This window comes from Scomber scombrus, chromosome 4, assembly GCF_963691925.1.
Source record: "Scomber scombrus chromosome 4, fScoSco1.1, whole genome shotgun sequence".
In the NCBI taxonomy this organism is placed as follows: domain Eukaryota; kingdom Metazoa; phylum Chordata; class Actinopteri; order Scombriformes; family Scombridae; genus Scomber; species Scomber scombrus.
In genome coordinates this window covers 9,699,886-9,726,549 of record NC_084973.1, presented here as the reverse complement: position 1 = coordinate 9,726,549, position 26,664 = coordinate 9,699,886, and the positions used below count along the sequence as shown (strand labels likewise).

At 39.5% G+C, this 26,664-nt stretch overlaps 1 protein-coding gene across 6 annotated transcripts in view; it reads left to right on the top strand.

Moving 5' to 3' along the window:
* Positions 1–15,458, top strand: part of pbx3b (pre-B-cell leukemia homeobox 3b) — a 58,122-nt gene extending 42,664 nt beyond the window's left edge. Inside the window, exons 3-11 of one of the 6 annotated variants that reach the window (XM_062417574.1) lie at positions 2,176–2,417; positions 3,375–3,565; positions 4,678–4,813; positions 5,660–5,689; positions 9,603–9,765; positions 10,356–10,433; positions 10,913–11,025; positions 11,932–12,021; positions 13,769–15,458. In XM_062417574.1, the coding sequence (XP_062273558.1) occupies positions 2,176–2,417; positions 3,375–3,565; positions 4,678–4,813; positions 5,660–5,689; positions 9,603–9,765; positions 10,356–10,433; positions 10,913–11,025; positions 11,932–12,021; positions 13,769–13,861 (1,136 nt within the window). In that variant the 3' untranslated portion in view covers positions 13,862–15,458. Of the gene's footprint in view, positions 1–2,175; positions 2,418–3,374; positions 3,566–4,677; positions 4,814–5,659; positions 5,690–9,602; positions 9,766–10,355; positions 11,026–11,931; positions 12,022–13,768 lie in introns of those variants that run through there. The other 5 variants (XM_062417569.1, XM_062417575.1, XM_062417571.1 and 2 more) reach the window with 5 other exon arrangements.
* Positions 15,459–26,664: the final 11,206 nt, after the last annotated feature.

Genomic DNA, 26,664 nt, shown 5'->3' with positions numbered 1-26,664 from the left:
ACCCTGGTGGACTCCTGCAGGGCTGTCTGCTTCTCAGGGCAGTGGAGTAATCATTTTTATCCCGCTGATTTCCCAAATAGAAATGGACACGTATGATAAAAATGTCACGGCCACTCCACATGTCAGTGGACTAACAGGATTACATGTCACTTTCTAATGTCTCGCTCTGTTTTCCTTTGCCTCGAATGGCCACATTATTGCACACAGGAACTTTGTGGTAATATATGGTAAGAGACAAGTAGTTCTTTATGGCCTGTGATTATTTAGTTTGAATGAAACCAGTGATTTATGCCCATTAAGCTGAAAAGCCCTGTAAATTCCCTCAGCTGCATTTCCCCTGGATATAGAGTGAGTGGAGTGAAAGTGACGACTGGGTTTGGTGTGGAAATGTACGCTGCTCCCAGAGTTATATTTAATATACCTGACATAAAAAACGTGCCTACCTACTTACCAGCAGCAGCAGCAGCAGCACAAAGGAAAAGTGCGTCCTGCTGAGCTTGTGTGGAATCCGAGAGCGCGAGTAAATACTGAATTAAGAAAATATGAACTGTAGTGGCAGGCAAACCACCAGCCATTAGAGCATGTTGAGATATGTAGCCCGGCGTCTGGTCAGTCGACATTTGAAGCCATGTGCCGTTTTGTTTCACGCTGCACAAACTGGAAGAGAAACAGCCGAGCCTGTCCAGAACGAGGGCTTTGGGTGGAGTTGGGTGCAGATGCAGTGCGATGTGGATGAGGGTTAGTGGAGCAGTGGCATATTGTCCACATGGATGGCTTGGCTCTGCAAGCCTGATGGAGCCTTGTCCAGCATCTCAATGTCTCCAACACAAATAGCCACATTCATCCACTCCTCTCACACCATTACACCTAAAAGACTCAAAGCCAGCCGATCCATAAATAGAGGCAAATTTGTTTTTCAGTGCCACTGCAGCTGAACAAAACACCGACAGAGATGAAAACACCAGAGGAGTGGCTACACAAGATGATGTGTTTCCTAATTTTTCTTCTCATTCGGGACTGTGTTTATAGGAAAGATACTGAAAAAAATGGAGTGCTTTCCCTCTAGTATTTACTCCTGTGGATGGTGTGCAGGGTCAGTCGGTCAAAGCGTGGTAAAAGGGCTTCTCTGATTGCATGCCTACTGGCTGACACAATAGAGCCACTAATCTTCTTATTTAGAATCCAGAGGCTGGCCATATCTTAATGAAGCTGTAATGAGCTGTTGAAAATCCCTGAATTGCAGGAGGGATTATTGAATTGAAACAACTCTGGTAATCATAACGTTCGAGTAGCCACTCAGTATTTACTGCCCATTGAGCCACATTTTTATCCACTTATTAGACTGGATTGCTCAAGCTTGTTTTTGTTGTAATTCTGACCCGCAGTGTTTTTTTGTTTGCTTACTCTCTGTAAAGCCTGGCACCGTGGTTGCATTGCCAATGCATCCAGGTGTGTGTGCGCGCTATCTGCTGGATGATTACGACTCGCTGACAGACTGGCAAGACAGAAAACCAGAGGAAATAAACAGCGGGGTCTGATTGCATGAACAGAATTAATGAATGAGCACTTTACATAAATATTACTCTGCACTCATTTTTGCTTTATGTGGATTTTTTTATTTATTTCACTAGCACATTTGTGTTGTTTAGATGGTGAATACTGCAAAACCAGGATTGTAAAATAATACAAGATTTAAATCTTAGAAACAAACAGAAATGAGGAAAATAGGAGTTATTTTCTGGAGTTCCTGGCATCCACTGTGTCAAAGACAGAGACACTTACTAGAGGTATAGTTTTCTGTTTAGCATCCTTTCACAGAGTAGAAGTGCCACTTCACCATTGAGCATTTGTCAGTTTATGGATGTTGCTGTCATGTCAGCCTTCCCGTACACACAGTGTGCAGCGCAGTGTGTAAATAAAAGAGAACAGGCATAGACATGGGCAACAGGAACACAGCACATACACAGGAGGCACCCAGAACATACCTGCAGGGGAAGAATCACAGTGTTGCAGTCTACACAGACATAATGCCCTTAACAATTCAGTCTGGGTTTACTGTTTATTACTTGATCTGCTTATATTTTTCATTATTAGTAGTTTTTTTTATCCTCCAGTCTGAAATGTCACTGGATGACTTTATTTGACCCTCTGTCCCTTTTCTGTGTGTTGCTGCAGGTCTCAGCATCCGTGGTGCCCAGGAGGAGGACCCACCAGACCCCCAGCTCATGCGTTTAGACAACATGCTGCTGGCAGAGGGCGTGGCAGGACCAGAAAAAGGTGGCGGATCTGCCGCCGCCGCAGCTGCAGCCGCAGCCTCGGGCGGGGCGGCTGATAACTCCATTGAACATTCCGACTACAGAGCCAAACTCACCCAGATTAGACAGATTTACCACACAGAGCTGGAGAAGTATGAGCAGGTAAGTCTCCTTGCATCTCCCCAATAGAACATCATTAGGATCCTTCAGGTGTGCACTTTTGCTCTGAATAATTCCAAAAATTAGGTTCTCCTTTCAAGAGAAATTAAATAACCATATGACCAACAGCTGTTTGACATTTGAGGGTTTTTTTTGTTGTTTTTTCAAATGGACCAATTCAGTTGAACTTGATACCTCACATTGCTTCAGCACATAGAACAGCTTATCCCTGCATTACTGTAGCAAGAAAATTACTGAGAGTATGCATGATGGTGGAAAATGTGTTATCAGCTTGGAGAAATAAAAATTGCTGTATTACTCACTGTGTTGTAGTTGATTATAGAGATCCAAGGAGTGCCTTAGTCATTTGTGTTAAATGAAAGTATGATCAGCTCCCTCACCTAGCACTTTGAGCCTGCCATTAAACACAGAGCCGTTATGGGCGAAAATAGAAGGTGTAACAGTGATGCCTCAGCAAGCCAGAGAGGTAAATTAGACTAATTTACTCCGTGCTCTCTGAGAGAGGAGGTGGGTTTGTGGGAGCACACAACACTTCGCCTGGAGTAAATGCATCTTTCTTAAGGGTGTTTCCAGGTTTTAATTATCTAAATGTAAATACTTAACGAATTTTACTCAGAGTAATGAGCTAAAGTGTGCACTACGTAAATGAGTTATTCTAATTAATCATGTATGAACTACTGGTTTAACGAAAAGCTGTTTAAATTCGCTCTGCATTAGGCCCAAGCCAAATTACAAATTGGCATTTATATTCATAGATGACTTCACCTATTATGTCATCAAAGTAATACATAAACGCCGCACTCTGTCGAAGCTTTTAACCAAAAGAGCTAGCATGCACAGAACTCATTTCCTATATGAAAAATGTATACAACTTTAGAGTACTCATGCGACGTTTACGAAACTCAACTTCGCCGTTTTTGTCTCCGTTTCACTCGGCAGGCATGTAACGAATTCACTACCCATGTGATGAACCTGCTGAGGGAACAGTCTCGCACGCGGCCCATCTCTCCCAAAGAGATTGAGCGCATGGTGGGAATCATCCACCGTAAATTCAGCTCCATCCAGATGCAACTGAAACAGAGCACCTGTGAGGCTGTCATGATCCTGCGCTCCAGATTCCTTGATGCCAGGTCAGTGAATCATGTACATTTCTGTCTGTGTGTACGTGAGTGTGTATTTGGCATCTAGAAACTTTACCTGCTTCCGTATGACCCATATAGGCAAATCCGGTGGGCGAGGTCATTTTTAGTCTGTATGCAGGCATGAAGTTTATTTCTTCCTCACTTTTCTGGCACAGCACACAGTATGAGTACTACAGAGATGCATGGTTTTAATTATGTCTATGTTCCATGCATTATCCATTTTCAATACAATCATGCCCTCACACCTGAGAGCAGTTAAGACCAAATGAAATGGGGACCGAGTCATGTGTAATGGATGGAGGAGAGGTCATCAGCAGGTGTTGTGGATTACTCTAATCACTAACAGTGTGGTGCAGTGGGTGCTGTGCACAGAGTGGCACAAGTTTGAGCCAAACAAACCAAGTGGAAGCACATTTGCTGCCCACTGCCTGTGTGAAGTGCAGTAAACAAGGCAAAATAAGCAAATGCTCAACAACATGATAAGTAGTGCCCTTGGGAGGGAAGGGGACCCAGATCTAGTTAGAGTTTGCTTGTTTCTACTGGAGATCCCTGGGGCTGTGGCACTTCAGGAACAATGCTCAACTGTGCATGCCATGATTTCTATAATGTACCGAGATGCACTCCGACTGGGCTTTGCGCTCCATCACGAAGCCCACCCATCCGCTGCACTAAACTCTACACATTACACGCTTGGACTAGAGATTGGAGACCAACAGACCAAATTAAACATTGTATGTGTTTTGTGGTTCTGTGTGTGTGTGTGTGTGTGTGTGTGTGTGTGTGTGTGTGTGTGTGTGTGTGTGTGTGTGTGTGTGTGTGTGTGTGTGTGTGTGTGTGTGTGTGTGTGTGTGTGTGTGTGTGTGTGTGTGTGTGTGCGCTTGTCAGTTTATTGGTTGGAGTCCGGTCTTCTGTGTGTTGATGAGGCTCTTGGAGCAGGACACGATATTCTGGTCGTGAGGGCCCTTAGAGCCCATTCCTCATTATTTTCACCATTTATGTGTGAGATTGATTGTGCAATTTGTGCGATCCAAATGGATGAGTTAATGCTGGTCCCACTAATAGGCTTGCTCTGTCTTTCTCTCGTTTTGCTCCCCACTCAGGCGGAAAAGGAGAAACTTCAGCAAGCAGGCGACGGAAATTTTGAATGAATATTTCTACTCGCACCTCAGCAACCCGTATCCAAGCGAGGAAGCTAAAGAGGAGCTGGCCAAGAAGTGCAGCATCACAGTTTCCCAGGTGGGTACTGCTAAACTAATAGTAGCTGGTGGGTAATCAGGGTGGGAAAGGCTGAAGCCTTAGAGGGATAGTTACCGAAGGTCACACCACCAAGAGACAATGTCCTTAGCTAACCTTGACATTGTGACTGCCTAATGATGCTTCAGTCAAGGCTGGTCCCAGTCAGTCAGAGCAGGGCCACAGGGAGGTGAGGCCTATATCATCTTGGCCTCAATCAAAGCACTATGCTGTCCTTCCTTAGCCGCCCCAACGCTGGGTCCCCTGCCATTTCCCCCTCTCATTCCCATCCACCATGTGTGCTCTCTCTGTTGCCTGGTCAGTCACTCAGGTCATAAGCTAGGAAGAAAAAAAAGGCATCATCCATTACTGTAAGAAAAGCTGTTAAAGTCTGGTGCTTCAAAACACCGGATGATGCTGGGTATTTACTTTTTGTATGTTTGTTGTTCAAGTGACCTTGCAGAACTCTGCTAATTCACAGTTATGTTTTAAATTTAACAAGATGTGACTTTCCCACTTCATATATATATATATATATATTTTTATATAGCCTAGCCTCCTTGTTGGGTAAACCTGAAGGCAATATCTCTCACACCTAACCCCCCACATCCAAAGTATTATTATCCTGTGCTCTCCCTTTCCTGCTATGAATGTGACTACTATCTAGATTTTTTATACTCTATTGTTCTATGGTTGTCCTCGTGAGACAATATCAAAGAAACATTAATCTATACAATAACGATTAATCTGCCGTGTTTTGTTCTGTGTGGGGAGGGGGTGTTGAGGGGTATATTGAGTGTAGTCATGAAGAGTCAGATACTGTAAAAGCCCATTCTTTTTTGCCTTCAGGGGGTGGGAAGCACCATCACAGTATCACAGGTATGTCATAACTTCTCCTGATCCACTGTTTTCATTTTTTTGTACCTCTTTTGTTTATTTATGTATGTAATAGCCTCACAGTTTTTCACTGCACAGAATCTCCCTCCCTCACACTGCTGGTTCAATGCTCATGTTATCATAAATGACAGTATTTGAATTTGCATTTAAAAAAAAAAAAAGAGTGGATAAGACTTTTTTCAGCATTCACATCCCACCTTTAAGTCACACAAGTACCAAGACTACTTTTTGATTAATTCATATTTTAAACCACCATGTTATCACCATATTCTGTGTGTACAAAATGTGTCACATGAAATTCCACTTATATGCTATTGTTCACTACATTATTTTTGTTTGTTGTAGAGCGTTGACAGGTTGTGTGGTCTTTTGAATCTTCAAACTGCGGTCTGAGTTTATTTAAACTCAGAGCCTCCCCCTTTTCCCTCCCGCCCACCTCCGGTCACTGCGTGCTTCATAGCAGTTAAAGAAATGGGCACAGACCTTCACAAATGGAGCTCCACTCTGATTTCTGAGTGCCTCGCTAAACAGGCCACTGTACAAGTTCCCATGAGAACAAATCAGTCTATGCAGAAATTAGAGGGCTTTTAAAAATTCACTTGAACTCATCTTTGGCCCCATTAGCGGTGGATTCCTCGACGAGCAGAGGCCACGGCAGACATTCTTATTGACTTATTCTTGGTGCTTTGGCTTATTTTAAGTGAGCAGCAAACTCTGAGGCTCAACATGATGCTGAGTGCACCCTAAGTGTGTTATCCCTCACCGTGTCCCAGCCCTTTCAGAATCACAAACCGCTCTCTACGGCCACTCTGAGGGCTCGGCAAAGTCATTTTTCAAACACCCCAAACTCTTTTGCGGGCTTTGTTGATTACACAAGCAGTTCATTAAGTAAAAACCATCCGTCGTGAATGGTATGCCAATATCAGTCCGCAGCTCTGCTCAATACATCATCGCTGACGAAACACCCTGCATCATTCTAGCAGGGATCATTTAAAATGCAAGTGATGCACTGTCGACTTCCCCGAGTGCAAGTCTAGATCCCTGCGGTTCAGATGCAGAGCTTCTAGTTTTATTTCATTCAGACTGCTGTAAGAAAATGCTTCAGTGATGAACAAACACACAGCTTTTTTTTTTTTTAAACATACATTATTATCTGATTTGTCAGATTTGACTAATACTAAATCCTTCTTGTTTATATCTAATAACTCAATGAACTACTGACATTACCAGGGGGGTGGCTCTCTAAATGCAGGATGCGTCTTATTTCCTCTGTCGCTTTGCATGTGCAGTGCTGAATGAAGGCAAGGGAAAGGATGGATTTGGTTTGTGTTAGAGTTTATGAATGTTTCAGAAGCCACATCCGATATAATCTGTGAGATTGGGACGCTGTGTTCAACACTGAAAGTGGATCCCAGTGCAGATATTAATTTAGATTACCTACATTGATAGGATTTATTCTTCTGAGTGACACTTTTCAATATTTCAGATCATAGTAAATTTAGAGAAACTGAGACTTGAGGTATCATTCATTATTAATGCAGCCTGTATAATTGATGGTATCATAGCTAGCAAGACCTTTTGTATTTGTATTTAAGGCTGAGGGCTGTATAAGCTCAGATATATTGAGATCATAGACAGATTGCCTTTCATTGACTAGCAAGGAGTATTGACCTGAAATAGGGTGAAATAGTTTGAATTATTAACTATGGCTCCACTGCCTCTCCAGTGGGGAGCAAAAAAGGCAACGATATCGTGTTCTTGCAAGGAGTCTGCATGGTCATTATACAATCGCTGCCTTTGAGGCTGCTGATGTCAGGTAATTCAGTCTCACAACCTGGTTCTCACCACACATAGGAGTCAATTGAATGCATGGCCTGCCACAAGATAAAAGGGAATTAGTTCTGTAGATTGGGTTGTGCTCCACACCTTACAGCGCCTTGCATTTGTTCAATATTTAGCTGAACCCAAGAATCACTAAAGCCAGAGTTCAGTGGGCAGGAGAGAAATGTGTGTGTAGACCGGAGAAGGGTGGTGTAACATCTAGAGGATTTAATGCCAACACTGCTGAGTCTGTTAAGCCTTGTAACACCATAGAGTGGTTGGATAAATTTATAACACACGTTATCCCAAAGGATAGCAGAAGCAGAATAAACAAAAAGTTGATCTTCCAGCTGTTACTACATGGACTAGTCAGTGACATGTTACCATAAATCTGTAGGATTTTGCATCACTGCCATGTTGGTTAAAGTAATATTATGTGGTAGAAAGTAAACTAGTTTAAAGTCCTTTCAACTGATATTTGAATACATTTACTTGTGTTTAATACACTTTGTATATTGTTAAATTAAACAGACTGATGAGGTTGGGAGAACATTTTCTATGATTTCCAGGGGTTTGTGGGCACTTTGTAAGCTGTCTAAAAGAGCGAGAATATTGCATCGTCTTTGGCCCTACAATCCACTATAAACAGGTTAAGTAAAAAGGATGATGGCCAGGGCTTTCATTGCTTCCAATTAAACCTTGCTTGTTAGTTTAACCTCTAGGTAAACCCATCAAACAATTGATGTCAAGGAAACCCTGCCAACAGTGGGCCTCGCCTGAATGGTCATTAATTTTAATTGCCTAGATATTAAAGATTTAGAGCACAGAGACGTGCAGGATAGAAATGATCTGATGTCCTGCAAATCCAGTCAGTTTTTACGCCACAACATTGGCGGGCTGCTGGGGATATTAAAATTTAAGCACATGGGTGGAAATTAAATAAAGCGTCATTAGGGGCAGCTGCTCTTTGGCTGGTCCAACCGTGGGCTGCAGGGCCTGAGAGGGGGGCAGCAGTACCGCGACAAGACACTCTAATTTATAGGACCATTAAAAGCAAGCATCATCTCATTATTATTCCACTGTTATTGCAGAGCCAGCATTCACACATAAGGTTCATACAACTTTTCCGTCTATGAGTAATGTTAGATGTCATCATTTCAATTCAACAAAATTAGCATTCCCAACTGCTCCAAATCTGAATATACCCAGTTTCATATAATAATATTCCCTCCTGCCTTTAGAGTTCCATTTCTCTTTGGTAAAATTCCTTTTCCAACACACCAATTAACTCTGACTGCCCCAATAATCTGTGTTTACTGCTTCTCATGTCTACAGGTCTTTAGCCTCTAACTCTTGTTTTTGATAATTATAAACAAAAGTTGCTCTCTGAATCACTGAGCACACTATATTCCCCCACCCCCACCACCACCATCATCACACACACACACACACACACACACACACACACACACACACACCTACACACACACACACACAAATGCTACCAGACAAATAAATGTCTCATGGCTGTATTAAAGTTTTTATTATCAATATTAAAGCACTTCCAGTAAGAGCGGTGCTCAAACCAGCCATTAATGAAAGGAAATAGTTTATTATATTTGAAGGTTGTATGCATGCTTTAATATGTAAGTATTTTTGTAAAATATTAACCTTCCTGTAGAGGGTAAAATATAAATATATATTTCACACTTGGGGAAACATCACAATTTGTATCTGTGTATGTTTAACAAAAAATTGATAAAAAATATATATACTGTATATAGATAATACAAAAACTTTAGTATCTATTTAGTAGGAGCCCCTTGTGTTTTAGTTTTGTCTGGAGACAGAACTGAGAGCATGTCATGCTCCCATCCATGAGAAGACACAAGTGGCTCCTGATTATGGCTTAATTAGCTTGTGTACCCAGTGGACATTACTGCAGGGGCTGGGAATTGGGTACTTGATGGACCCAAACATGACATCTTGAAACAATCACACTGTTCAGTGCACGGTGCTGTGGCTGCTTGACGTCTGACTCCTCTGCTCCTCCTCCCTCTGCTCTACCACACAGGTATCCAACTGGTTTGGCAACAAAAGGATCCGGTACAAGAAAAATATCGGCAAGTTTCAGGAAGAAGCCAACCTGTATGCCGCCAAGACTGCTGTAAATGCAGCACACGCTGCAGCCGCTGCAGTGCAAAGCCAGGCCAACTCCCCTACCACACCTAACTCCGGTAGGCACTCCTGCATATAGACAACAGAGAAAAATAAATAAATATCTGCCCTCTACCTCAGCCCTTAACCTGCTGCCTACCTGCCTCACTCTCTCATGCACCATTCACACAGGCAAGAGTGACAGGCTCTGCTCCCAGCTTGGGGATCACAGTGTCTCCTGTCTATAAGACAGTTGATGCCAAGCAAACTCATGCATAAAGAGAGCGTTCCTGACTTGTGAACCAAGAACACATGTATTTTTGGCAAAATAAAAAAAGCGAGAATTCAGAGTGATGCCATGGGATTTGATTTCCCTTGATTTTCTGTCAACTTCCTGTCATTTGTAATGTTATGGTATGTAGTTCCAGTGAATGGTAGTGCTTATTTTTCGCTAAATATGGTCAAACATAATTGCTGGGAGCATTTAATATAACTATACCAAAATGACATTATATGTACTTCATATTGAATTATAGTCATATAAACACACAAAGCCTAAAAGGGCATGTTTAGTCTGGCATAATTAGTAATGTAATGCTGAGTTTGGACTAGGTTGACCTACGTCGGGATGTGGTAGGCTTATGAAGTGGTCCCTTTTTCTTGCACCCAGGATTCCAGATGAAAGATGAAGAGTTTCAGCTGGATTCTGCAGAGAGCAAAAACACTCTTTTAACCAACATGTTTACTGGTACTGGTCTTTTCATAAGCTTCTTATTGTCCTTGTCATTTACCATGTGATACCTCCCGCCAACGTTAGATTGGAAGTAGGTGATGTGGAACAATTGGGAGCTTAAGCGACCAACCACATATAGAACCAGTCCCTTGTGTCATGTGATTTTCATTTCATCTGTGTCCCCACCGCATCTGTAAAAAGATCTGTATATCCTCTTAAGTCCTTCTGCATATCGTCTTCTTCTGTTTGTTTCTTTGCTCCTTTTCCTTTCCTCCTTCACCTTTGTAGTTGCCTGCTTTATGGGAGTCTTTCTTCAGTGTATTTTTATGTGTCTGCTTGAGTTGGGTCTGTGTATGCAGACACATGCGTGGTGTGTGTGTGCGTGTGTCTGCGTTATTTGTGTGCGCGTTTGTGTATGTGTGTGTGTGTGCGTGTGTGTGCTTTCCCTTTATAGCCCTCTCATGTATTCAGCTACTTACATCTTCCCTTTCCAGGTTCTTCAGGTTCTTTTAACCTCCCAAACTCTGGGGACATGTTCTTGAGCATGCAGAGTCTGAATGGGGATTCTTACCAAGGGGCACAAGTCGGAGCCAATGTACAGTCACAGGTAGGATCAACAATCAGGGACAGTTCCTGACTACCAGTGCAGAAAGCTGTCCTTGTCTTGCCTGTGTACTGAGCCATCCACAGTGCAGTCTGAAGCACATTAAACCAAAAATAGAAAATAAGAAAACCATGCTGCTCATGCGAGGGCAGTTCAAATTACCACAGTGAGGCCTCCGATACCTCCGACTGATGTGAACAAAGTGTTTACTGACTATTTCGCTTTGGATGGAATATTTTGGCAGCCAAAATATAATCCCACCCCACTGCTGTATCATGCCGCAAAAGCAATTTCCTGGTTACTATTCCAAATATCTCAAGTAAAACACTTTTGTGAATGCATTTGGCTTTGACTTGAGCTCTTGGGTTGGTATTGGGTTTTTGGTACTGTGTTTTCCCCCTTTTTTCTGTATTCTATATTGCTATCTTCCTGTCTCATCTTGTTATTGTTTGTTGTTGATGTCTTCCATTTTGTAAGTTTAACGCAGCTACGCAACCGACACACAATCGCAACCATGCAAAACAATCTATGCTTATACATGATTAAGGTAAAAATCAAAACTAATTTAAAACTGCCATAGTATATGTGTTATGTTTTTTTAATGTTTTTGTCACTTATGCTTTTATTTTGATATGTAGTAATCCATAGCCACTATAGCAGATGCCATGGATTTGAGCATGCTAGTAACATTAGTATGCTTTTCTTTTTTTTCTTTTCTTTTTTTTCTTTTCATTAGAAAATCTATTAGCTGTGTTGCAAATCTGGTTAGTACATTTGGTGTCTCGGGAGTCCCTTTTGTGATTTCACACTAGTCAGTATCTGTTGCTTCACCGAGCATGTTTACAGTTAGTGTTGGCCTGCTGCGAGACACCGACTTGACCAGCATGTCCACCTTGTCTGTCCCCTCAGGTGGATACCCTGCGCCATGTTATCAGTCAGACGGCAGGATACAATGATGCTCTTGGGGGGAACACAATGTATAGTCCACATGGCTTAAATGTAAGTAGAGTTTTTATTGGTTTCACATATTCATCAGTAACATGTAGGCAGTGTGATATGAGTTGATGCTGTTCTAAATTGCTGCACTGTTATATTTTTAATCATGTTTAATGACTGTGTAGTACATTATATTGCATTACGCACATACAGGTAGACCAATCTTTGCATGTGTAAAGAAGCATGTGTCATAAAATATCAGCCATTGTAAACATCTTGTCACTTTGTCAGCTGATAAGAGTAAAAGTAGCATTTAATAAAACACATTGCGGCGCAGGGGTGTGAAACCCAGAGCTTTACTTTAATAAACGTTTCTTAATACTTTGTTTGACGCGAGCCAAAATGAGATGAAAAAAAGGCTTTCTCTGCACGGTATCTGTTGCATTTAGCTATTTTGAAATGCTTCACAGAATTTTCCATAGCCTTATCTTCATGATAAAATATGAACATGTGATCGCCCGCAGCCCTTCCCAGACATGAATTCCATCTTCCTTGATGAGGTTTGATATGGCGCCTTTTTGTAAAGCAGCACATAATCTGAAGCTATCAGAGTAAAGATTAATTTCGTTGATGAGAGAGGATGAAGAGAGAGAGAAATAGTATCAGACAGCTCTCTCTCTCTCTCTCTCTCTCTCTATCTCTCTCTCTCTCTCTCTCTCTCTCTCTCTCTCTCTCTCTCTCTCTCTCTGCTCACTATATCAGAAGCTCAGTATTTGCTCACTTTATATTGTTATGCCTGTTGGGTAAAATGCACGGTATATTCACAGTCTGATATTATTTAAAGCTTAAGAATCCAATTTATACATTTTACAGCAATTTTACTGGAAATTAAAAATATCCATATTCTGTGAAAAAATAGTTAATACATATTATGTAAACAAATGGGGAAGTTTTGCCAGAATTCAGCTCTTTTGGTGTCATTTTGGCTTTGCTGAAGCCTTATTGCTATAAGCTCTTTAGATATGTCAGCTCCTAGCAGGATCAAGTGCTTTTTTCACTTTCTCACAAGGTTTCTCACTTCCATGTGCAGTATAGACCTGTGCCTAGTGGCTCAACAAAGCTCTGTGCAGTCCCTGCTAAAACAGCAGCTGACGGTAATGAACTAACCTTCACATGTGAAAACAGAGAATCAGAACAAAATTAGTTGCAGTAATATATTATTCTTGAATAAGTTGAGTTGTTGCAAAGCTCCTATTTTGTAGCAACAACCCAGAATGTGCCTTATAGATACATTAGCATAGACTAACCTTTAGCTTTGTTGGTGGTGACGTAGAAGGATCCTGTAAAGGCTAGGTCATGCCTGGAGCAAAGCAAAGTCAGGCTGGCTAAGACTGGCTCTCTTGGAGAGGCCCTGCCCTGTCACTTTCACTCAGCTCTCCCCACCTCACCCAGCCCGAGCCCTCCCTCTTCCTGACTGACAGGAGAATATGTAGCGACAAGCTGTCGGCCGCTGCTGAAATCTGCTTAGACACTGATTTCAGGGACCGTTCCCATTGGTCGGGACAGGAGACAAATTTGTTTCCAAGAGTCTCTTTGCTGATGCTACTGAATTGCAACGAGTGCTCAGAGTCTGGACTGATCACACAGCATCACTGTATCCAAAACATTTAAATATCAGCTGACACAGAAGTGCTACCAGCATCTCAAAGTCTCTCCATTTTTCGAGTGTTTGGTTACATTTTGGGTACTAAGATCATATTGCAAAGAATGTGATTGTAATCTCAACCTTTTTCCTATTTGTGTCTTACAGGCTAATGGTGGATGGCAAGATGCAACGACTCCGTCTTCTGTAATATCTCCGACAGAAGGACCTGGAAGTGTGCACTCCGATACCTCGAATTGATCCGCTATTAATGCATCTTCGCCTGAAGCTGGGCATGGACTCTTTAACTGGCTGACCAACTGCAGAGGATATACAAGAACATTTTCACAACAGATCCATTTTTTCCTGTACCTTAAAAAGTCCTGCAAACACGCCGCACACGCAAATGACATTCTCCGTCATGAACACCCAGTGTTTCTCGATCGTTCAGTGTTTTCTTTCTGTCTCCATAAATCACCATGCCCTCCTTTTGTTTGTTGTAGGGGTAAGCACACACATGCAAAATGATCAAACAGCCCTCAGATGTTTCTCAGAAAACTTTCAGGATAATTATCTCTGCTGAACTCAAAATACTGGATGACACTTGTGTGTATTTTACATGACATTTTATGACATTTTAAATGGCCATTTATCTGATTCTTGGTTTAATTACTATTTTCCATTTTGATAATTGGTTTCTCTTTCAGTTCTAACAATGCATAGATTAAAGCAGCTGTTTATTTGACTGTAATGTGCTTGCAATCTTGTTCAGCAACTCATCAATGCTACTGTTGACAGCTCAATGGCAGCTTTGTAGTTACTTTCAAGATTTATTTTGCCTTACAGCCGTATGCATTAGTACAAGCAAATGACTATTCAAAGTCTGGAACATAAAGAAGTGTAATTGATTGCTTGACGATAACATGACACCATTCCATATTTTATAATTTGAAGTTTAGTATGTACATATGTAAACATTTTTTTTTTTTGTACTGCTTATGGAAATCAACAAACCCCGCCCCACAGTAGATCATTCCCTCATGGCACACAGGATCAGGCCCTGTTACATATGAAAAGTTGTACATAATATAGCTTAAGAGTAATTATACATCCCACCAATCAATACACAGCTTTATTACCTCATTAAAACTCATAGAAACAAACAATTTCCAACATTTCTGTAGCTTAGCGTGCTCACTTACTACCTCTAAACAATATCACCACCATAGTTTTTCTTTTGCTGCCCTTATTTAATGTTTTTTATGTAGTTATTTTGATTACATCTTGTAACACTGTAAACTTCCTCATTCTCTATGTAATCTAATGTATATTTTAATCTTTTAATAAAATGCCGTTGCTGTATTGCAGCTTAAAACGACGAAAATAAAAAAAATGAAAATGATAACAATATTAATACCATGAAAAGTAGATGGGGAGGGGGGGTGAAGAAGTTGTTGGTCTGTGGCTTTTATGAAAGTGGTGCGATGAACATTGTTGATAAATTAACACCAAACAGTAAAACTGTTGTAAATACTGAAGAAAAAAAAACATTTTGAATGTTGCTCATCTTGTTACTAAATCATGCAAAAAAAGAAAGAAAAAAATCACTATAAAAACTGTAATGCATAGAGGTTTCAGTATTCAGAACTGTATATTTCCAGCTCTGTTCAACAGGGTTCAAAACTTCTTTTCTCTTTTTTCTATTGTATGTGATTCTGAAACTGAAAAGTCATGACAAATGATTTGTGGCAGTGATTCTAATGTATTAAAGATGTTTAGTGTTACTTTCTAACCAGACTACACCCTGGACTGAAAAGTCTTCCTTGTGGTAGTTGTGTAATTTCAAACATGAATAAACCTTTTGCTTTCATGACAGCAAGTCGTGTTTTATTCTTTCATGTTTATTGAGTCAGTATGAGAGAGGATTGCCACTTTTCCTCCTCATAAACAAGAGAAGGATATATTTGAATGGAGGGAGTGCTGCACCTGTCCAATAATATTAACTTTGAACTCATTTAAGCCAGCACCACTCAATGATTAAACAACACCTCTTGTGTATTCTCCTTATTCATAGAATTTTATCAAAAATGTATTCATCATTTGCAGTTATCCCTGCTTATACAGTACATACAGTATGTGGCTCTTATGGAGGGAAGAAGGTGAGGACTTAACCTGGTTTGCAGCTACTGTGGAGCTGACATTGTTAGTGCAATTAACTGAAATGTCAGGCACTTCTAATTCCGGCTATTTTGTTTGTCTGTTGTGGAAAGGCTGCCTTAATGGATCATTGGTTACCAATTCCACATGGAAATTGACATCCATTTATTCTCATTTTCTCAGCAGAGTTCTTCATTCCTGTCTCCCTCTCCTGTGCTCGTGTCCAGCGTTTGTGTCTCTCAGCCATCGACCCTCCTGGATCTTTGAAAGTATAAATACTGCTGTAACACACTGTATTTATACAATGCAGCAAATTGAGAATATCACCATTCATGATGTTCAGCTAATTTGGGCTTTAAAGCCTTTCTGTATAGTTGTTTTGATTTCAACACACAAGCGTAGATAGACAGGAAAAAGACAAGTGAGATGTAACAGCATGGCATGACTTTAATTCAAGCGCAATGCACAGACGGTTTCCCGAGAGAGCATATTTGTCCACTCAACCAGTGCAGAACTTCATTGAACACCTTTCTGTGGAAATATCTTCATACCTGAAACCCTTGCCACAGATGTCCAAACTACTTTGCATATCATTATTTACTTTAATTATTATTGATAATTATTAAATCCTGCTTTGGAAAGATTGTGCACCTTTCTCTAATGTTTTAATTACCACATAGTGGATACACACAAGCTAGTGTGCTCATTTAAAACTATTGTTTTCTAATAGCAATGAAGTGTGCATATGCATACATATTTCCTCTCACAGGAATTATGAAAGCATTTGGAGACTGTGGTCCAGTTCTGCTGTACTCTGCCATTTGGATTATAATCTATTTGCTCATTCTACCTTTACAAATAGATACATTTGCTTTCTCAAGACTCTAACTATTGGATTTTAAGTACTGCACTCAGCAAAATTGGCCTCAGACCCTTTTAAATAAAGAAGTAACATTTTCTGAGATTATGCCTATTAGGGACTTTTCTAGGGTTCATTAAAGATGACATTTTCTAAGTAAAATTCACCATGAAAAGCATGCATCATTAAATATGGAAATCCAGAATTACATTAGCAATATACACCAAGCAAGTGCCAATTAAATCAGAGAAAGATATCATTTATATTATTAAGGTAGAGTTCATATTAGATTAAATATAGAATGCATTTTTTTCAGTTTGATTTATTGCTTATAGTGCATTGTTCACAGTCCCATGTTATACTATTTTTCAGTAGAGAGATTGTTTATATCAAAATGTAAAAAGCTGTAATTGAATCAACGCTACTGCTAAATTTAATTGGTTGGAGGTTCAAACAGAAATTCAAAATATATGTATTTTTCATTTTTAAATGTGACTCTATACACAGTGTGGTATACACACAAAACTATCACATCAACAGTGTCTGCAGCAACGTTGTCATTCACCTCAGATTTGATGGAATAATTAGTATTTTCTGTGAGAACAGCATAGGTCAGTCTGAGTGAAGTCATATAAAGAATATAAAGGATCATATAGCACCTAATAGATTATAGTTCACAGGAGAGAAATGAATGGGGCGGAAGCTGATTACAGATAACACACAACAACTGTTCATGTCATTTCACAAAGCTAACAGCTAATGTGATCAGGTTCTTCAGCCATCAGGATCACTTATACTCGACTTTAAAACACTGACTGCATCAGAGACTTCAAGCACAAAGCACACTGATTCCCCACGAAGAGGGCAAAGATTTCAGAGACAGATGCAGTGTTCACAACCACAGGGAAACCTACTGTATATGCTATCAGAATCAAAAGCACTATAAATGCTGCCTCTAAACCAGATTGAATGTATATTGATGCTCAGCAGGGTGGACACTATGTAGCAGAATTCAGACAGACATTATACATTGTTAGCTCAGTGTGACAGTGCACTTAAAGTTCTGGGTTTAATTGCATGAATCTTTTGTGTGCTTGACAATATAGGTAAGATATTCAGGCAAGAGTTTTCATGTTTTTGAAAATAGAAATAAACACTTTCCTACATGGTCATACTGTAGCAGGGCTTTAAGAATGAAAGAGAACAGTTAGCTACCAGTGACACAATACTACACTTCCAATCAGCTGTCTGCCTCTTGGAACTTCTATTTTCAGTAAAATGCTAAATGCACCTATTTTATTTCTTTAACCCCTACTCAATTCATGTAGCTTAGTCTGAGGAATTAGAATGTTGAATAAAACTCACAATGCGATGTAGCCATGAACTTAATTTAAATATTATTTGTTTTATTTAATTTAAAATCTAATTGTGTCAAAACACACAAATAAGGGAGTAAAATATGTTTTTCTTCCACTGTAAAAAAAAAAAAAAAAAAAAAAAAAAAAGAGAGAGAGAGAGAGAGAGAGAGAGAGAGAGAGAGAGAGAGAGAGAGAGAGAGAGAGAGAGAGAGAGAGAGAGAGAGCGAGAGAGAGAGAGAGAGAGAGAAAAGCAAATACGTCAGTTTTGCTGAGGCTCTACATTTTCCATTTCAATTACCCAGTTACTGAAACAGGTGTTATTTTGGGAGAATATGTTTTGTGACAAAAAATGCTGGATCTCCCATAATTTCGATTTAACAGATTTGGTTAATTTGTTAATCTTTCTCTGGAATATCCCACTGTTTGAATTCTTGCTTCATTAGATGCTCATCAAGCTGGATACATGAGCCTGAGAGTAGTGTACAGTAGTTTGATTTACAGAGTAGGAGTATAATGGACCAGAGGCTGCCTGCACTGATCCCCTCAGCAGCACTGACTTCTATTAAGAGATGAGTCCTGTGTGGCCTTTGAGCTTAAAACAGTGGAGTTAATTAACATTTGATCCTACCTCTCCTTACATCTTTAGAAGTTCATTTTCAATTTCATTTCAACCCATTCACCCATTTTAGGTGCTCGAATATTGCTTCAGGATCACATGTAGCATCGTCTCTGAACTGATGGTGGCTTATCATACCTTGTTGAGCAAAAGCAGGCATGTGAAGGCTTGTGACAGGAGACAGATGTTTGCCTTACCTCTTAGCAGACGCGTGTCAGCGAGCAAGGGCTGTCTTTGTGCTGCTCAAATATCCTGACACCGAGTCACTGAAAATAAAAAAAAAACTGAGAAAAAAAACAAAAACAGTATCTTTCTTTCTGTCTCTGTCAATTTCTTTCTTTTCACACACATATACATCACACGCAAAAAATTCAATAATTGTATCATGTAACTTTATTAAATCAATGGCTGCAGTAATTTAAAGTTTGAACCTTTCAATTTGGCTCCTTGAGGATGTCATTAGTCAGCCGAATGTCTCCACATTGACTGAACTGTACAATGTTCAAAGCAGGTGGAGGTGGCTGAGGCAGATATATGTAAAGTTATTGAGGTTATGGAGCTCAGGTTCATAGAAAGTCACAAAAGGTTCAAGTGCTGTAATATAAAACTGACTGTGTGAACAGCTCTTAAATTTGATCTATAGAGGTGCAGCATCTGCTTTGGATTAAAATTCCTGCTTGATCCTTACAGTTTTTAAATAAAACAATATGTATGGGTCATTTCTGTGTTTTGGAAGCAGGGATATATTATATACATTAATATGATGCAAACATGACTCATTGCACCCTGCTAACATGTCAAGACACTTAAAAGTGCCATGTTACACAAAACACTCTTCTTTTTCCGTCTAAGTTTGTGTCTGGGAAACAAATTATGTTTTCTTCAGTTACTGGAAAGAAAGAGCATCTGAACCAAATTGTTAAACAAGATTAGACAAGAGGGTCATTGAATAAGTATAGCAGACAACAGACTAAATTTATTTACAAGCTTTAAAAGAAGGCATAAAGTGACATGTCTTCCAAAAGTGACAGTATGTTTATGATTTCCCCCCTCCCCCCCCCCCCCCAAAAAAAAAAAAGAAGAAAAAAAAGATAAAATGGGCTGTTATATATCCCCTGCTACATTTCCACACGCTGGAGGTGGGATGATTCAAAAGAGGATGACAACACGCTGAGAAAGATTATCAAAAGCTTCTGCAAGTAGTCAGAGTAGTTTTGAGCTGCTGAAGAAACTCTACAGTCAGAGTTATATTTCAGATTTATAATCTGGATGAACCTCATTGTTCACCCTGCTGCAACACAGGAGTTGTTTCAGCAATAGGTTTACACTTCCAAGAGTCTACAGAGAGGATGGAGCGGTCATTTGTTTTTGGTGTAACTACAGTAGACTCTGAAATGAACACACTGTGGAGTTGTGTCTATAGTAACTCTTAGTGCTCCTTCCCAGCAGCACAGATACCAATCATTTCTTATATATAATAGCAGATTTGGATACTTCTATATATTCCCAATGTGTTCTCTGTGTCCGAGCAGTTGAGCTAGGCTAGCTGTTTCCCCTGTTTCCAGTCTGTGTGCTAAGCTAAACAGCTGCTGCTGTAGCTTCATATTTAGGAGATATAAGAGTGATATCAATGTGTTCATCACTGAATCCTTTCATCACGTTCATTGCGACGATTTAAAGCACACATTGTCCAAAAGTACATGATGAAAATGAAATACCACTGCACAATACTGGCCTTCATAATAAATTCGTGAAATGTTCATTTTTATTGAAATCGATCCAAATCTGAGGTTCCGCACCCAGCTGCTTTGATTCTGGTAATTACTTGAAATAACAACTAATTTTTGCAACACATTTTCCCTCCTCTATGCACTATCTAGCGCAGAGTGGCTATAGGCTACATTGTGTAATGGGAAGTCATTAGCTTTTGGTCTGATGCAGTTTGTTCTCAGTCCCTCGCTGCAACATTTATATTTCATATCTTATGTTTCACACTGTATTAACAGCTGTGGCTTGTTTTTGCCATCTGCAGACAATTACTTTAGTTTACTTGGCTTTGTAATAATAACATGTTTTCTTCTTGCAACTCTCTCAATAGACAACATACTGCAAATTCTTGACAGGTGCTGAGGCATTTGCTCGGGAGACATGGTGAGGTGGATTATTACTGCATTATTTAGTTCTCCTGAAATAAACAAACACGTTCCTTTCCTGGCATCATGTGCGACTACCAAGTCAGCATTGTGCTCTGCATCGCTCCAACTCGGAGCAGCCAATTATGATTTACGTTGACTACCAAGAACCTCAGTGACTCTCTTCACCTCCAACAAGACCCACTTAGTATTAAATATTTTCCCTTCCAAACCCTCTCATTTGCTCAGTATCTCCTCCTTTTATGACCTTTTTACATTCACCTTGCCTTGTTTCACCTACTTGCTATCACCACAGTGGCTCAGGTTCCGCTCCACAGTCTAGTTTCAGTATAATAACTTGACACTTCACATTGCATTAGTCTTAGTCCCGACAACAAGGTTATGTGACCTATAGTGTCAGAGAGCATACACCATACTTGCCTGGAGTAGCTATTTATCAAGACAGCTTTGGGCCACCTATGATTCAGAGCAGAACAAATACAGATGTGAGGCGGTTATACTGAGGACATATTTGTCCAGCAACCAGAGCTTTAGCTTTTGCAAACATCATCACACAGTTTTCTCTCACAGGGACGTGTGTGAGACATTTCATGTCAGGATTCAACAGGATTGATGTCATTACATAATTAAAATCCTAGAAGTATGTGTAATATCTGAAATTCACTCAATGTGGTGCGAACTATGGAATCTAGTTATTGTTAATTTATTAGAAATGTATTTTGTTGTTTTATATGAATCAGTTAATGTTAGATCCTGGTCAGTTTCATTGATAAGATGTATGTTTTTGATCACTGTACTTATTCTGATCACTGTGTAAACAAAGCATAATAATACATTGTAAATTATTTGTAATTTCTGCATCCATCCTCAGCTATTGATTAAGAACAATAATGAGCAGAGAGGCTAGCTAAGTGTTTCAGGGCATATACTGGGTGGAGGGGGAGACCCTGCACTGCAGAGAAGAAGAACCCCGAGGATGTTATTAAGGAGACCAGTAACCTCACTGGTGCAGAGCTCGAAAAAGCTGCCCACTGGCATGATGTCATATTTTACATGCCATCAGTCATTTCACCACTGCTGGCCATCAAACCTAACCAGCATACAGATATTGACCATTTGAGAATACTATCATTAAGAGGAATGTGTTGTGTGTGGATTTTTTCCTCAGATTTCTGATCACAACCTTTGGCTTCTGGTCACTTTAGTCCGCTGATGTTAATATCCTCCACCACATGTTCTTGTGCATATTTGGCCCTCACAACAACTTCTCACAGTATAAGTAAAACTACAGGCAAGTAAATTAATTTCATATATGAAGTTGCACTTATGAATCATTTGGACTGTTGTTTGTTGCTTATTCTGGTCTTTAATGTCACCTTTTGACAGTATCTAAAGCATGTGTTTGCTGTGGGTTAACAAAGTGCAATATTGTACCCTAATTATGTTGCTGTAGTGTTCTCACTGCAATTTAAAACAATTTAATTGTATGCACATTTAAAGCAAGCACATACAGAATATAAGCAGCCACTGTGTCCATGTGTAATTACAGGATGAAGGTATGTTTCATTTCCATTATGTCCAAAGATTTTCTTAATTCCATTACCTTTGTAAATGTGAGATCGCTACAACTCTGACCTTAAATCACCTGTAATCAATCATTTTAATTAATGACAGAACATCTTTCAGTTGCAATAAAGACTCTGAATTCTGTCTTTATATCAAATCCCTGTTTGTCATTGTGTATTGTGATTTTTATATATTGTGTAATATGTAATGCTGCTGACAATGTGTACTGGATGTATGTTTCCAAATTCCAGCCGGTGTTAACTTGACTATTTGCATGTAAAATGACGGTGTTTAGTGACAAACCCACCCTTTATGATGCGTTTAAGTGTCTGCAAGCTCATACTTTTGGTTTTTACTGCCTGCAACTTTAATGGTTCAGTCTGGCTACCCTCATCAGCCTTGTTTTCAGCTCCAGCAGAAACCAGTTTTTGTTGAAAAAGCTAATACCCAGTGAATGCTACCTGCACAACACCACACAGTACACAGACAAAGTAAGCAATAAGCGTAGTGCAGCATTTAGTGTGTGAACATTAGGCTTAAATACCTCAGGTAAAGGAAACATGATTTTAAATCAATGCTAATACTAATCCATAACTACTCGTTGTGTAAATAGGAAAGAGATAATATGTCAATGTTATGTTCACGGTTTGTTTTTGCTGCCCCCATGTGGTAAAAAAAAAACAAGTTATTGCAGCTTTAAATATTTCAACACCCAAAAAAGTTTGGAACAATACATACTGTATGATCTTATATAACAATAAATAGTTTTTATGTATTTCTTATGAATTATATTCTTATTTTGTATAACCATTCTGTTCGTTCTTTTGTGTGCATTAGATGATGACAGTCAGTGATAACCAATCAAGCTAAGAATGTGCTTCATTTGTAGCTAAGACTAATTGTATGTTGTGAACAACAGTATATATTAATACCACAACCCTTCGACTTACTGGAACTGGTTTGTCATAATCAGTCAGAGAGAGAATAACTGTAGGCTTACTGATAAACTAGGCAGTTCCATTCAAACACGTGTGTACATTTGCATTCATCAAAACCCCTTTTAGACGTTTCACATTTCTTTGTATTAAGCCTTTGCAAACAGCCAGTATAACTAGTGTGTGGCTACTATACACTATGTTGATCTGTGCTACAATGTGCACCACTGTGCTGCATAATTAATTTTATTGCACGAGAAGTAAACCCTATCACTCTTCCACACAATCGCAGCCTTAGTAAATGTGTTTATCTTGTTTATTTCTCTCTCTCTCTCTCCCTCTCTCTCTCTCTCTCTCTTTCTCTGGGTCTGTGGGTCTCTGGGGTCCGAGCGGCCCCTGTCTGCTTCCTGGTGGTGTCTGGGAGCCCAGGTCTATGAGGCACCAGGATCATTTTCCCTCTGTAGCTGTTGTCACTAGCATGGACCCAGCTAATTCATCTTGCTAATGGCAGGTGGGTCAGTTGAGCGCTATAATTGTGATTTCCTTTTTTTTCTCCTTTCTTTCTTTTTTTTTTTGTAGCTGCGGCTCCTTGATCTAATAAAAATAGCAAAACCAGCTTTAAAAGAAGACAGCTCTGCCTGCCATCAACATGTTCTCCCTCTTGTTATACCATATCATTTGGTAGATATGCAAATTCAGCTGTGTTTTCAGTTAAAAGCAAAGAATCACAAATTGTCGGGATTTGAAGTTCAGTGTTTGTATATGCTGCAGACATCTGGCCCTCAGTTGAACTGATTCTTCTATTGAATATAAACTTTTATTCCAAACTGAGTGTTGTTTTACAAAACAGATACAAAATTCTAATAAATTAGAACAAGATTTTATATGAATTAGCCCTTAATTGTGTTTGTAGTTAAATAATGTACTGCTGTTCATCAGCCAAGTGATGCAATATTTTTTTCAGAATGAATATGATGAACTCTAGGCTTTTTAAAGAGCTAACTGATTTTTTTCTCAGAGTTACCAGAATGAAGTCAGCAGTCAGTTGGAGTCACTGGGGCATGAATCTCCAGAGAGCAGTGGACATGGAATGAGCCCGGGCTGATTTCAGTCAGGAGGAAGGTCGTCACCACACAAATGAAAAACATGAGAAGTGGTTCAAGGTCTAATCAAGTCCTCAGACTGCACTCACTGGGAGCAATTAAGTTCCTCCCTCTCCCTCAACGTAGGTAACCAGATCCTCCTATTGACATTCTCAATAAAAGGTCATTTATTGTATGGATAAAATGATCAGCCTCCATCGTCTGAGAACCTCATAGCGTAAAATGAACTTGAAAATTGTGGTCTGAGCTACAACCAAAAAATAGTATGTATTTACAAAATTGACATGGACATAAGATCAATGAATTGATTCACATAAAGGAACAAGAGCAATACATTTAAGAAGCGGTCCAACAATAAATGATGGTGCTGGCATACTTGGAATCTACATTCAGGATCTTCACTGCGTGAATTTCAAGACCTTGGCACAGAGTCCAACCCAACCACAGGAATTCATTACCATCATTGCTAGTCTGACACAAATTAAGTCCTGGTACTTTCTGTCTTGCCTCTCAGACCACAATACTTCATCATAAGTCATCCTTAATTTGTATGGTTGTCGCAGGCACTTGTTGTCAAGTCTGTTAGCTTGCAGCTCCCTTTGTCAAAGCCTGTCAGGGCTGCACAGACTGGCAGGGAGAGAGCAACATGATTTTCACACTCGGATCCCACCTACATTATCTACACAAAACTCTTGTTTGCCTCTGAGCCGAAGCGTAAAATATACCACTTGACGTCATAGGGGTAGGTAAAGCATATACCATTATATATATATATATATAATACCACTACAGACGTATTACTAAACTAAGAGATATTTTAAAAACAAGATTTATTGGTGGATAGAACATGTTTCCTTTTCTCCATCTTTCACCCCCCAGGAGAAATCAAACTGTCTCTGTTTCTTTTCAGAGCATCTGGCTTTTTACAACACATCCCTCTTCAAATTAAATGTAACTTCAATGCTTTATGAGGAAATTCCCAGTAAAACTGAATAAGAGTGAAAATGCTAATTATTAAAATAAGTAATTTTTTAAATGTGAAATTATCCTCGGCAAATGTCCCAGCTACAGAAAATACAAGAAAAATACGTAGATTTAGTTGTGGCTTATGGGTCAGACTCTTCCGCAGGGTAATAATGAGCAGATATAAATTCTCTTAAGTGTGTCTAGATCATCTTAAGCTCTAACACAGTGAAGCAGAGTAACACATATAATGGTCTTTCTTGTGGGCAGCTCTTGAGGGTTAACAGCCTTATGTCCCTAGTCAAGCACACATAATGGAAATGTGATGAGAGGGTTGGGAAATCATCCCTTCTTTATTCTGACCAAAGAATGGACACAGTCAATGCTCAACATATGAGAATATTAACAAGTCCATTGCAATCTAAAAAAAAAAAGAAGCTTATCACATCATACAGTAGGTAAGGTATGATCTGTACTCCAGGACAACGTCAACAGGAAACACAGAAATCAGGAGCAAAAAAGAAAATTTGTAACATCTTCTAGTGGAGGGTCAGCCGTCATTCCACTGCCACCTCTCCATCTCTGTTAATTACTGCCACAGCAATACACAACAAATTCCCTTTGGCTCTTGAACAAAAAGCAATAAACATTGTATCACACTGACTCACCAATTGGCAAACAACTGCCAAAGAAACAAGAATAAAAGTAACCAATTACACAGCACAAGCCATTTGCCTTATTGGTAAAACTTAAAATTTTGAGACTGTTTTTGACCTCAAGACATTGAATAAATGCTCTACTACTCCCTTCATTTTCATTCTGCTACTTTTTTTAAAAACAGCTTTGATGCTGGCTGTTTATAAGTATCCACATCTGATGCCTGTTCACTTATGATGTACAATGTTATGAATATTGGTACATCTTTTATCTCATATTTGATGTTTCATTATGTGCAATATGGGTACAATCTTAAAGCAATAGTTTAACAGTTTTAACATTTGGGGATATACCCACTTTTTACATCCTTCCATAAAGTTACATGAGAAGATTGATGCTATTCTTGAATCAGTCCATTACTATTAATGTAAGGCTACAGCCAGTAGGCTACTTTCACAGCTTACCGTCATTTATTAATGTCCACCTGAAATCATCAGTAGAAAAGATTAACAACTGCAAATATCTGGTTATTTGGTATAAGGCTGAAAGAAGCCTGTGTACATAAAACACTTTGAGGTAGGCTATGATGTTGAAAACTGAAAACTGTGAATTATTTCTGGAGCTTAATACAATTTATGATTTGAACTGGCTGCTGCTCTTATACACACCTCTGACTGTTTCATGGGTACTGTACTAT